General features: G+C 44.7%; 4 protein-coding genes across 10 annotated transcripts; 2 read left to right on the top strand and 2 right to left on the bottom strand.

Moving 5' to 3' along the window:
- The first annotated feature begins 330 nt into the window (after positions 1–330).
- Positions 331–5,089, top strand: LOC108026201 (inositol polyphosphate-5-phosphatase A). Of its 3 annotated transcripts, none has more exons than XM_017096999.3 (9): positions 331–490; positions 703–933; positions 1,271–1,450; positions 1,507–1,679; positions 1,735–1,822; positions 1,877–2,032; positions 2,091–2,330; positions 2,877–3,804; positions 4,642–5,089. In XM_017096999.3, exons 1-9 carry the CDS (start codon positions 413–415, stop codon positions 4,914–4,916), a joined length of 2,349 nt encoding a protein of 782 aa, XP_016952488.1. In that variant the 5' UTR covers positions 331–412; the 3' UTR covers positions 4,917–5,089. The 3 variants fall into 3 exon arrangements, with proteins under 3 accessions (XP_016952488.1, XP_016952486.1, XP_016952487.1); XM_017096997.3 differs by having other exon boundaries at positions 2,877–2,913; XM_017096998.2 differs by lacking the exon at positions 2,877–3,804 and having other exon boundaries at positions 4,642–4,828.
- Positions 5,075–6,442, bottom strand: LOC108026203 (transmembrane emp24 domain-containing protein bai). Its single transcript, XM_017097002.3, has 5 exons — positions 6,189–6,442; positions 6,005–6,125; positions 5,559–5,629; positions 5,367–5,493; positions 5,075–5,304 (listed from the first exon to the last, which is right to left on the bottom strand). The coding sequence occupies exons 1-5, from the start codon at positions 6,366–6,368 to the stop codon at positions 5,183–5,185; spliced, it is 621 nt and encodes a 206-aa protein (XP_016952491.1). The 5' UTR covers positions 6,369–6,442; the 3' UTR covers positions 5,075–5,182.
- A 290-nt stretch (positions 6,443–6,732) lies between these two features.
- LOC108026200 (YTH domain-containing family protein) lies at positions 6,733–11,931 on the top strand. 4 transcript variants are annotated; one of them, XM_017096993.3, is made up of 10 exons: positions 6,733–6,855; positions 6,920–6,953; positions 7,135–7,156; positions 7,303–7,404; positions 7,478–7,585; positions 9,306–9,400; positions 9,469–9,606; positions 9,675–10,366; positions 10,426–11,389; positions 11,452–11,931. In XM_017096993.3, exons 2-10 carry the CDS (start codon positions 6,936–6,938, stop codon positions 11,491–11,493), a joined length of 2,181 nt encoding a protein of 726 aa, XP_016952482.1. In that variant the 5' UTR covers positions 6,733–6,855; positions 6,920–6,935; the 3' UTR covers positions 11,494–11,931. The 4 variants fall into 4 exon arrangements, with proteins under 4 accessions (XP_016952482.1, XP_016952484.1, XP_016952483.1 ...); XM_017096995.3 differs by having other exon boundaries at positions 10,426–11,356; XM_017096994.3 differs by having other exon boundaries at positions 7,306–7,404.
- On the bottom strand, positions 7,882–9,083 carry LOC108026202 (purine nucleoside phosphorylase). 2 transcript variants are annotated; one of them, XM_050888942.1, is made up of 3 exons: positions 8,154–9,060; positions 8,043–8,101; positions 7,882–7,971 (listed from the first exon to the last, which is right to left on the bottom strand). In XM_050888942.1, exons 1-2 carry the CDS (start codon positions 8,988–8,990, stop codon positions 8,066–8,068), a joined length of 873 nt encoding a protein of 290 aa, XP_050744899.1. In that variant the 5' UTR covers positions 8,991–9,060; the 3' UTR covers positions 7,882–7,971; positions 8,043–8,065. The 2 variants fall into 2 exon arrangements, with proteins under 2 accessions (XP_050744899.1, XP_016952489.1); XM_017097000.3 differs by lacking the exon at positions 7,882–7,971 and having other exon boundaries at positions 8,028–8,101; positions 8,154–9,083.
- Positions 11,932–12,232: the final 301 nt, after the last annotated feature.

Below are 12,232 nucleotides of genomic sequence, written 5' to 3' on the forward strand. Positions count from 1 at the left end.
AGTTAATTCAAAAAGAGGTGTATAAATTGTCTTGTTCTGATTTTGATAAATATGTATTTATTCAAATTGTTTGATATCAATTCCGGAAGTGACCGGTTATTGATTTACATATGTTAGTTTTCTATTGGAACTTTAAATAGAAATCAATAAACGAAGATTTATTAAGACTTATTATATAAAAATGATTTCTAATATTTGAAAAACATATTTGAACTTTGGGGAGTATTCCGAATCCCACTGTTCCGCAATTCACCTCCCCATTTTGACGCGCATTTGCATTTGAATACAAGAAATCCCCTAATTTACGCCACACGCCACGGTCTTACTACGCCTTGACTCAATTAGTATTTACAATTGGAGCGCTGATAAAAAGTGAATAAAATTGTTGCATCGCAGGCGAAAGTGGGATCAAATGGACACGGCACAGGAAGACGGGACCTGCACGGATGTGTTTCTGGTCACGGCGAACGTTGGCAGCCTCTTCGAGGACGTACGTAGAGCCGCGAATCGGACGTGCCATGTCCATAGGGCTAGGAAGTATACATGTTTACGTACGGCCCCCCATACATACACGATGCGTAAAGCGCATATTTATGTATGGACCCACTGACATAAATATGTATCTCCGAGTCCGTGTTTCCAAACAAATTGGTATTCCGTGCGCCCGCCCCCCTAAAATCGAATTTCCAATAAACTTTGCAGCCGGAGCGGCTACTGCAGCTATGGCTCCACGAATTCCTCGCCAAGATTGCGCACGTACAGCCCCGATTCCTGGCCCTCCACCTCCAGGAAGTGGGCGGCAAGACGTACGAGAAGTCCATGGAGTACGTCCAGGAGTTCATCAGGTGCCTCTGCGATGCCCCCGAAATGGGCGACTTCACCTGCGTACACATCTTCATGGACGAGGACTTCAAGTCAGCCGAGCACTTTACGGTGGGTGAATCCGTGTTTCTAGGTCAATCGGGCGCATCGACAAATGATTCGGATGAGAAGAGATGAGGCGTAGGGCTACGGGAATCACTTGTTCAATTAAAAGTATACCGAAAATGTTTCAGAACTTCAATTAAGTCACTGGGCTTAGTCACGGAGCATGAGTTGGTTTCCATTCATCAGAGAACCGCCATTTCCGTGCTTCTTTAAAACTCGTACGCCAAAAAACACACAGCTGTGCTCAAAAATATAGTGTTTCGAAAAACAAAGCTTAGTACTGATAACTAAATTAGAACCAACTGTAATTTTTTAAAATTTCTAATGATAACTTTATTTTTAGGCCCTTGGAAGTCTGTACTTTGTCCATAAGGATGTGGCTTCCTTGAAAATATGGAATTTCCTAACCCACAGTTGGGAGGAAAGTCTTCAAGATGTTAAGGACAAACATATCTATTCCGGCAATATTGAAACCATTGCCACCAAGGAAAAGTCCAAATTCCCGCAGCATTTCTTTCCGGAGGTGAGTTCTCATATTGATTATTGATTGTTGCAGATTAAAGCTTGTTCCGTTCGCAGTGTAAATGGTCCCGAAAAGGTTTTATGCGAACACGCTGGGAAATCAATGGCACCGTCATCGATCTAGTCAACATTCACTTATTCCACGATGCTTCCAACTTGGCTGCATGCGAAAACTTTCCTTCCGTTTATTGTAAGACTCGCAGAAGAGCCTTAGTCCATACCATTGAAAGGTAATTATAAATTTAGTTAGCTAAAAATAGCATTAACTTGACCACCTGAAAACAGGTTCCATTTGGATGAGCAGAATGGCACTGTGCCATTTTTCCTGTTTGGGGATTTTAATTTTAGATGTGACACTGAAGGCGTTGTGAAAGTAAGCTTGCTAACTAAATAAGCCAACATAAATATAACAAATATACTTTCGCAGGAATTAACTGAAAACTTGACCCCTCATCGCGTTCAAAATGTCAAGAACGAGAACGATAAGATCCATTATCGCAACTCAACTGGAAACAACGTACTTACCGTTGGAAAAAAAGAATTTAGTCATGCCGACCATCAACTTAAGTTCAAAGAAGACTGGGTGTGTTTATAAAAATGTCTGTTACAATGGCCGATGGCTAATACTTGCCTTTTCTCAGCTGAAGAAGTTTGACAGAGAGCTGGAGCCACTTAAAGACGTCCTAGTCGAATATCCCATTAAGTTCGTGCCGTCATATCCCTTCGAAGAAGACCCAGAAATGCCCACCGACTACATGTCCACCCGCTGCCCGGCCTGGTGCGACAGGATTCTAATGAGTCCCCAAGTCCATGAGATAATTCGCAGCGATGATTGGACATACGGAATGATTGGTGAATCAGTCTGCATGGGCGACCACAAGGTAAAGTTGCATACAAATCTGTAAACTCTGTTTGCCTCTTTAAATAACTACAGGAGCAATCTAAAATTACTTACAAGTCTCGATTGCCTTCAACCTTTGCACCACTCCTGACAAATATTCTTGCTCTTCGCTATTAGAGGCTTCGTATTGTTTCCGAATGTCTTACACCAACAGGCTGTTTCTAATTCTGCTTCCATTCCTAACAACTATGATTCCCTCGGCATGGTGTCGCTTAGTCCACTTGTAGTGCGCTTACTATACCCACATAAATGATTTTTAATCCATAAGGAACTGAGAAACCCTAGACAAACCGGGCAGGGAGCAGTGTAAAGTACCACTTCACAATTTCAGATGAATCTGCAAGGATATTTAAAGGCTTCGGCGCGCCGAAGTTAGTTTAGATCAAGTTTTTCACCACATAGCAACTCAGAATTAAAGTTACGGTCAGTCCAGATCATAGGAACCTCATATGTATAAACCATGTGCAATGGTGTTTTCCACTTCAATCGGTCTAATAAATATTATCTCTTCTTTTTTGTCATGTAGCCTGTTTGCTTAACTGTCCGTCTTAAACCAAACAAAGGTACTTATAGATCTTGTGATTGCAACTACACGAATACTTACGCCAAGCCCAACGCTATCTCAACATCACCGCTGCCCGCAGTCAAGCTGAAATACTGTCCCTACTCAAACAAGCTCTTTGAGGATATAGCGACCAGTTCCCAGTTGATCAATGGCACGGAGGCTCGCAACGCGTACAATTCCCTGAAGATTAGTCAAGACGAGGAGGCGGGCAAAGCGACTTCCCCGAACTTCCCGAACATTAGTATTAACATCACCGATTCCGATAACATTTGCATGTGCTTGTGCGCACACCTCTCCAGCAATAGTCTGCTGCAGTTCGACGACTGCAGTCGAACTGGCGAAGCCATCTGTCCCATGTGCCGGAACATAATCAAAAGGCAGCCCGTGGCGCATCGCTACAAACTGCTGTCCAAGCGTCTGATGCTCTCGCAGGACATCATAATTAACCGCATAGATACGCAGCACCTGAGCACGGACTCGGAGCGCCAGTACGAAGATCCCTACACCCCGGAGAGCACCGAGTCGCACTCGCCGTATCCGGAGGTCACCAGCTCGTGCACCTCCACCTCGAGCAGTTCGCGCAGTCCGCTGGAACGCAGATTAGCGCCAGACAGGATAGCAGAGGGCAAACCTAGCGATTCGGATATATCGCCCTGCCCCGAGGTGGCCAATCCGGTTGCGGAGAAACCCTCCAGGGGCACCGTAACCCCCGGCCAGCTGAAATCCCGGCTGGAGAACCTAAAGCGCTTATCCATCAAAGACGAGGTCGAGGACGAGGGCACAGTTGACGAGGCGGGAGCGGGTGATGTTGATCCAGTTGATGCTGTTTGCTCCCCTAACGCTGCTGCAACGCGCCCAAAACGCAGCTCTAGTGTTATTCCTATGTGTTGTACTATCCACTAATTCCAGACTTTTGTTGTTTTGATTTATATTTCGCTGTTAAGAGAAGTATTTTAAAGCCGGCGATTTAAAACCCGCTTGTTACAACGCTATGCATTATTTTATACTTATTTATGTAGTAAGATTCTAAAGTTTATTTCTATCTGCATGCGGATTTACCAAAAAATACGGCTATGTTTAAGTCCTAGCTTCAATATTTTTTGTTATTTATGCTATTATGATAAGTAATTGAAATCTCTAATCTCTGCATCTTTGAAACTCACTTTTTCCATTTAATATTACCATAGAAAATCTTCCAATAATTTTAATAGAAATTGGGAGCTAAGAACGTAAAGTTTACCTTGACTTTAATGAAATGCTTAAAGCGCACACATTATATTTGAATTTACCTTTTGTAAATATAGCTTTTTATAGAGCCACTGGAATCATATGTAAATATCGCGAGCGATTGTAGTTTTAACTTGTAACTTTTGTGCAATTTAAAAGCCATATCGAAATCTCTTGTACCCATCTTAAGTAATCTGTTCCTTTTCGCAGTAGCAGCGATCAGCTTAAGCCCGTATTTGAATCTGTGTTTTAATTATGAATATTGTTTATTATGTGTTCGTCTTACTTAAGAAAATAAATTACGTTTTTTACCTCACTTGTCTTCTTATCTTTTCATTTGTATCTTATACTTTTCTGGGCCAAAGCGTCCATCCTTTTCAGTTTTTTCATGCCTAACACGAAAGTTGCAAGCCTAAAAGAACTGTGGATCCAAGTTACGGCTTGCAGCCCGGATTTTAGTGCCTCAAAATTCTGTAATCTTTTACTTGTGTTCTTGTAGGCCCTGCGGATCCCACTGGTGCTGCCCAGTTGCCGGAGAGTTTGGCAAACTTGGTGAATCAAGCGCTGAACGACGACAGCCTGTGGATGGAGCAGTCCGTGGTGGACGACTCGAGTGCTTCGAACAGCTCCGTGGCCAAGTCGCGCTACATCTTGATGAAGAAGGGAGCCACCAGTCCGTGCAAGGAGGCCCCCGACGAAGCCGGCGCTTTGGCCATCAAGAGCGACGGTCTCGACACCGAAAGTGCAATGCTGCTGAAGGAAACTACCGTCTAAGAGCTTCGGATCTATCAATTTACGCCAGCTGAGCCAATAACTTGTAACGTGTGGTTTTGTGTTATGTACCTGTTATGTTAAACGCGTCCAATACGAGCTATTTATTTGTCACACCGCCAAGACATGTGGGAGAAGCAGTCGCAGTAATAAAATATACATACGTGGTAGATGCATTTATTTCAGAAAAATACTTCAAAAGATGAAAGGAATTAAACCAGGTATTGAAAACGCAGTTCCACGCACGCATTAAGACTACGGCTAGGCGACTATTCGATGAGTTTTTTGGCTTTGAAGTATCTGCGGAGGTACAGAACTTGCCACGTCGCCAGACCCAGAAGACAGCACATACTGAAGATGCTGAAGAACAGGACGCGGCTGTTGGTTTTCTCTGTGGGCGGGAAGGGTTCAAGGATTAGACGGGTTTATACGAGGTTTGGGCATTGTACGTACCATTGGTGTCGCGCATTTCCTCCTCCCGCTTGCGCATCAGGACGAAATCACGCACAATGGAGTCGGAGAGATCCTCCAAACGCTTAAGATCAACTTCCAGGGGCTTCAGCTTGGAGGCCTCGCCAATCTGTTTTGGAGATGAGGTATGAAAATTATTTAGGAGATAAGAAACATAGGCTTTCGAGAACTTACGCCTTCGTAGCTCTTGGTCTCCACACCCTTTTTCGTCAGGAGTGATACTTCCTGAACAACGCCGCGTTGATCTGCAGAGGGATACAGAGAATGTAATTATTATGTTGTAATGGTAAGATCAGTTCGAAAGTCTTTATAAATGTAACAATTATTCGTTGTTCTGATATTAATGTTTAAGTTTTATAAGTAAAAACCGTCCCATTTTTACATTCCAATATAAGAACTAAGAAGTACGTTTTATATATGAAGATAATTTAAAAAAATAATCCAATTTGTAGTATTCCAAAATAGGAGCTTAAAAGTACGAAGAAAAATCGTACATTATATAAAGGAAATTCACCGGGTGGGTTTAAACACCGGGCTGCCACTTTATAAACATAACGATAATGTGACGTGTGTTTTTGTGCGTGCACTTGGCATGTAATGACCATAAGCCCCCAACTTACGTGCAGGAACTTTGGAGATGAAGCAGATCTCGTAGGCGTCGTACACCTCGGACATGAAGCTGAACTTGCCCTTGGAGATGTGCTCCTTCTGCGACAGGATGTGTCCCTTGGTGTCGCGAGCCTGTTGAACGCAATGAGCCAGTTAAATTCACGAAAAGAGACATAGATCCAGGGGAAAACTCACTATGTAGTCGATGATCTGGCCGGGCACGTCGTTCACCTCGTACTCGCCCATCACCAGTTGGTTCGCCTGGATGTCTTCCTTGAGGCACTTCTGGGTGTTCGGCGTCAGCTTGAACATCACGGCGTGGCCGCTCCAGGCACAGGCCATCAGTAGGCACACGATAAAAGCCGCCCTCGCCATAGCTGACAATTTAAATCAAATAAAATCTACGGCTGACAAAGATGAGGTGGCTACTTTCTGGAGCTGGCACGAAATCGATAGGTTTTCGGCGCAGCCCTGGTTTTGGCTATCGTTTGGTATTTAAATACCGAAAATACCAAAGGTGTAATGTTCGTTTGAAATTGATTGTTTAATTAAGAGTTGATTTGTAAGAGTTATGCAACCATTGTTAAGATTTAATAACTTGTATTGGAAAATTAAGCTATAACTATTATTCAAACCGATAGCCGTTATTCTAGTGCTGCAAACGCCGCTTTTGTCCGCGCAACGCCGTTGCCAAAAATACGCGGCTCCGGAAGCGTTAAGAATTTTATCAGTGTATTGGTCAATGTGCGTGTGGTGTCAGTGTATGTGGTTCTTTAAGTAAAAAATATATCGGAGTTTTTAAAAACTTTTAAGCAACAAATTCCGCCTGCCTTGTGTTTTTATATCATTTCTTTTAAAAGGGGTAATACAGCGGCTCGCCTCGCACCGTATCCGCAGCGCACTACTAAGCCATTTCCTATTTGCAGGCAAAAAGTGCAGCAAATGTCAGGCGTGGATCAGGTAATTGTATTTTGCATACACACATATGTACATATGCTCGACTCGATTTGTGTCGGGATTTTGGCCAGCAAGATTTTCGCCCCCAAATCGCGCTCCTTGTGCCCCTGAGTGGTGGCCATACCCATAGCATAGTGCCTGCATAATATCGGTGTTATTAACCTGCGGTGTGTTCTTGTTTCAGATGAAAATACCAGGAAACACAGGTATATAACCTACCACCACAGACGGCGAGCGCTTTTCCTATAGACAGGATAGACACTCCGCTCCTCGTAAACCCCGCTTTCGATCGTACTTCTCGGCTAATGTGCGCTTTTAATGCGATTTTCTCTGTTTACCATGCCCCACCAAGCAGCTAAATCGGTCGAGGAGCGCAACATACCATGGAGCCAGCAGGTCGATGAGGCCTCTTACGAAAATCTGTCCTCTCCCACTCACGATGAAGTCGTCTCTGGTGAGTTCTCCTAGCCTATAGCTTCCTGGTGTCCGAACCATCTAACTCTTGTCCCCTCCCCACCACCAAAAAGTCAATGACAATGCCATGCAATTCCAATATCCGCCGTTCAACTTTAAGGAGAATTGCAACACTCCATGGAATAATATGAACAAGGGCCGAAAAGCCAGCGCCAACCATGGTATGTATAGTTGTTTTCACCCAGTATTCAGTATCCAGTATCCAGTAGCCAGCACCCAGCGCCCAGTTCCCGAGCCCACAGCCATAGCCACAGCCAGTGTGTAATCGTTCTCGCGAACTGGTTTTTCGACTCTGCGAATATGCATAGGTCGGTGCATCGGGAAGTCGATCGGTCCGATTAGCTTCCGATTGGATTCGCTGCGGGCTTATACCTCTAATTTAATCGCCTTAAGTATCATTTCATCGCAGATCTCCAGACCAAATCTAGATAAGTGGCTTTAAAATACGCTCTGCCGATTATAAATAGTTTAGTATACATTCAAGCGTGTGGCAATTCATTTCCGGGGGGGCACAAAGCCAGTTTATGAAGTTTAAATGGAATATATACTAAAAAAATTCAAAATATTGATAAGAAAACATTCAGTTTCCATGAAAACGAAATATTTAAACGTAGGTACCCATAAAATTTAATTTTAAAACATTATTTGCTATTGGCAAAGTTACTGCACACCAAGATCTGTGGGGTTTATAAATATTTTAGAATAATAATCATCTGCTGGTATACATACCTTAGCCTTCAAGATATCCTCGGCCCAATCCTCCGCAGCCATACTCTTAATAGCAGTGGTCAGGACCTTTTGCAGGTTCTCAGCCTGCTTCTTGAAGATGTAGATTATCTCGTGGGTGGTGGCGTTCGGCTGCTGGGCGCACCAGCACTCCATGTTGGTGACCAGGCCCAGGGAGGCGTACGGGATGCCGGCCTCCTTGGCCAACACGGCCTCGGGACACAGGGTCATGCTCAGCAGGTCGGCGCCCCACTTGCGGAACATGTTGTTCTCGGCCATGGTTGAGTAGCGAGGTCCTTCGAGGGTGAGGACAGTGCCACTGGAACGGGTGGGGAAGTCCAGCTCCTTGGCGGCGTTCAGGAGGTGCTGCCTGGTGCGTTCGCAGAAGGTGGGGTTCATGGGCACGTGGCAGACGCCCAAAGGACTGCCCACAGCACCATCGTAGAAGGTTTGAGCCCGACGAGTTGTATAATCGATGACGTCGTCGGGCACCACCAAGTGTCCCGGCTGGAAGTTGTCCCTCAGGGAGCTGAACGTGTTGGTCACCAGGATGTGGGTGCAGCCCATCTTGCGCATGGCCCACACATTGGCCCTATAGTTGATGTTGCTCGGCATGATGTCGTGGTTCCGGCCATTTCTTGAGAGGAGCGACACATTCACGCCCTCTATCTGGCCATCGATGATCACGTCCGATGGTTTTCCAAAGGGCGTGCATACAGCGTACTCCATGCGCTCTGCCAAGTAGATGGGCCTGTCCAGATTGGCCTCTCCAATGATGCCAATTTTAATCGGGATGGTGTCCCTCTCCAGTTCGCTCTGTACCTCCAAGTCATCCCCCATTGCAAACTTAAATTTGGATACTTTTCTCAAAATCTGTGTTTGCCTAAAAGGGAAATAAAAAACAAAATGTAATTTCAAGTTGCTCTGCCTCCTTAAATTTGTAATAATGCATTTTCACCCACAGATTACGCAAGTTTCTTAGCATGTTTCAAGATTTCAAGAAGAAGATCCTTAAGGATGTATATATTTGTTTTAAGCTCATTAACCATAAATCTAGCACAGTGCAAAATCTGGATAAGTTTATTGTAATTTTTATGTGAAATTAACACTGTTTTAAGGAGAATGCTAATGTATTATTGTATGCAATACTTGTAGATTCATATAAAAGACATGGACATAGTATTCCCAACAACACACGACGCGATGAGCACCAAGTAAATCCTTGGAATTCCAGAAAACCAGCAGCACAGGTACGCTTTATCTAGAAAATTGTATTCCTATTAATAGCTGTAATAACTTATAAATAATATTTCCCTAGTCGATTCGAAATGAGAACGATCACCCAAAGCTGGACAACAGAACAAGCGATGAAGCACAAAATCATGAAGCTGTCGCCGCTCCCAAGAAGACAACCTGGGCCTCAATTGCCTCCCAGCCGGCCAAACTAACATCCAGAGTGAGTAAACTCCCGGCCCCCGTCTGCACCGATCGAATGCATTCATATCCTGGAATCCTTGTACACAGGCAGCGTCCACCACTTCCAACAATAAGAAAAAGGGTCCCGGCATGCCACCACCACCAATGGTTCCAGGAAAGCACAATTTAGATGTTAACGTATGGGACTTGCCGAACAATAAACCTCCTCCTGTACCTTCTCCCCCCTCGCCGATTGACTTGGGCTACTCTGACTTGAGTTCTGACTTTTCCATATCGGGCAACACAGCAGCAGCAGCAACAGCACCGCCATTGGGCGCACGAACCGAGAAGGTTCACAAGGACACGGAGAACTTCCAGAAGTACGAGCACAAGGGCGGCCTGGGCAGCAATAATAATTTTAGCAGAGCCAAGGTTTCGCCCACGGGCCCGGTTCGCCGGAATCTGGGATCCCAGCCGCCTGTCACAAGCCACCATGCAGCCCCTCGTCCAGCGACTAATGCAGGTCCACCCTTCGGGCCACCCAACAACAGGCGGCACGAGGGTGCTCCCCATCCAAACCGAAACTCCGAGCGCCCGGGCAACTACTCCAGTTTCCGCAGCGGAGAGTTTGAGAATGCTTCGAAGTTCGAGTACCGGGACGAGAACCAATCACGACCGGTGGAAGCCACATCTGCAACCGAGGAGGTGCCTGTCGATCCGCAGCTTCTGTTGGACGAGCTAAAAGACAAAAACAATTACAACCCGAAAGTGGTGGACTTAAAAAAAGCCACGGCAGCCAGGTAAATCAACTCTATATCTCTGTAGCTCCGTACTAAAAATCATTTGCGATCCTTGCCAGGTTCTTTGTCATCAAATCGTATTCCGAGGATGACATCCACCGCAGTATAAAGTATGAGATTTGGTGCTCAACCGACCACGGCAATAAGAGATTGGATGACGCCTTCAAGGAGCGCCACAAAGAGGGCGGCAACATTATGCTGTTCTTTTCGGTGAACGGATCTGGCCATTTCTGCGGCATGGCACAAATGATGACGGCCGTCGACTACAACTCAACGTCGAGCGTCTGGTCGCAGGATAAGTGGAGGGGCAAGTTCAAGGTGAAATGGATATATGTGAAGGATGTGCCCAATGGTAAACTGCGCCACATTCGACTGGAGAACAATGAGAATAAGTCGGTGACGAACTCGCGGGACACGCAGGAAGTACCCAACGACAAGGGCATCGAGGTGCTGCAGATCTTGCACTCGTACAACCACTCAACGTCCATATTCGATGACTTCTTCCACTACGAAAAGAAGCAGGAAGAAGAGGTCTCCTCCAAGCGTCCGCCAATGCATGTGCCCGATGGCAACAACCAGGTGTCGGCCCCACTTGCCCGCAGTTTCAACCGCCAGGCGGACGACAAGGACAGGGATCGGGAACGCGATCGCGATGGCCGCGGTGGCGGCTTGTCACAAAAGCACTTTGGCGCTGGGGGAGGAGCCGGTTTCCGTAATCCAGGCCACAGGGGCGGCCCGGGAAGTGGTGGTGGGTCACACAACAACTACAGCGAGTATCGTCGGGGCTTCGACATCCAGAAATCGAGCGGCGACTATCAGTTTAAGGACAGAGACGGCCAGGACTTCGACAGAGAAAATGACTTTGGAGCCCACTACGGATCCAATAATCGAAAAAATGAATATCAACAGAATAATACGAACAAGGCCAGGTTAAAAACCCGCGATCGTGATTTCAGTACTGAACAAATTAAAATCGGCGTGCGCTTTAAGGTGGGTTTGTCCGCCTCTAAGGATTTGCCACGAGTGAGTCTCTAGTGGGTCGCCTTCGATGGTTCCCTTAATCATTTCCATTGTTTTGCTTGCAGGACACCGACAAGGATAAAATGCGAAGCAATGAATATTCATAAACTTACTGAGCTGCGGTAGAATCCTTTTTTAAATGATATTGAATGGACTCCCACAATCCGTTGAATCGCTTAGAGACGTTTAATTTTAATTTTTAGATTTTTTAACCATTGCGTGTACAAGATAAAATCCCGATTCATGAAGAACATATAAAACAATACAAACATGTGGGAACTAGGCTTAATGATTAAAATATGATAACATTTTTACGTAATTATTTATTACAATATTTATATAAATCTATTGACGCTCACATTGAACAGTTCATAAACAAATTAATGATCGATTTTGCCGATATATACAACATTTATAAACACCAAGGAGTCTGCTTGAGCCATTCCTTGTAGTTGCACTGTAACAATTTATACAACTTATTTGAATCTAAAGTGTACACGACTTATGTATGTATAATATAATTAAAGTAACCAATCCATCATTTACTCATTGACTAAATTACCAGCATCCCTCGACATAAATCCGATATTTCTAAGAGATTGAGCGAAGAATTCCCTTTTCAACAAGCATAAAATAGTATTTCGAAGTAATACTTACACATGTCAAGCAATATGGGCCGCATATTATTACTTTCACAGCGCTATTCAATAATTATACGTTAGTGGAAGACTGAAACAGTATATTAAAACGAAAGTCATGTACGTAACAAAATTAAACCCTGCAAACAAGATGCAAGCATAAAGCGAACTCATAATCTAAAATGCAAAAGACTTATTTGATTAAAGA

The sequence above is a fragment of the Drosophila biarmipes genome, chromosome 3R (genome assembly GCF_025231255.1).
Source record: "Drosophila biarmipes strain raj3 chromosome 3R, RU_DBia_V1.1, whole genome shotgun sequence".
NCBI classification, from domain to species: domain Eukaryota; kingdom Metazoa; phylum Arthropoda; class Insecta; order Diptera; family Drosophilidae; genus Drosophila; species Drosophila biarmipes.

Coding starts and splice junctions, on each gene's coding strand:
- LOC108026201 (XM_017096999.3), top strand. CDS start 413: ATGGACACGGCACAGGAAGACGGGACCTGCACGGATGTGTTTCTGGTC. Junction 1,451..1,506: donor CGCAGCATTTCTTTCCGGAG/GTGAGTTCTCAT, acceptor TTCCGTTCGCAG/TGTAAATGGTCCCGAAAAGG. Junction 2,331..2,876: donor TCTGCATGGGCGACCACAAG/GTAAAGTTGCAT, acceptor TTTGTCATGTAG/CCTGTTTGCTTAACTGTCCG.
- LOC108026203 (XM_017097002.3), bottom strand. CDS start 6,368: ATGGCGAGGGCGGCTTTTATCGTGTGCCTACTGATGGCCTGTGCCTGG. Junction 6,126..6,188: donor GCCAGATCATCGACTACATA/GTGAGTTTTCCC, acceptor TGCGTTCAACAG/GCTCGCGACACCAAGGGACA. Junction 5,305..5,366: donor GGAAATGCGCGACACCAATG/GTACGTACAATG, acceptor TCCCGCCCACAG/AGAAAACCAACAGCCGCGTC.
- LOC108026200 (XM_017096993.3), top strand. Junction 7,405..7,477: donor TCACGATGAAGTCGTCTCTG/GTGAGTTCTCCT, acceptor ACCACCAAAAAG/TCAATGACAATGCCATGCAA. Junction 10,367..10,425: donor AAAAAAGCCACGGCAGCCAG/GTAAATCAACTC, acceptor GATCCTTGCCAG/GTTCTTTGTCATCAAATCGT.
- LOC108026202 (XM_050888942.1), bottom strand. CDS start 8,990: ATGGGGGATGACTTGGAGGTACAGAGCGAACTGGAGAGGGACACCATC. Junction 8,102..8,153: donor AGGATATCTTGAAGGCTAAG/GTATGTATACCA, acceptor TAAACCCCACAG/ATCTTGGTGTGCAGTAACTT.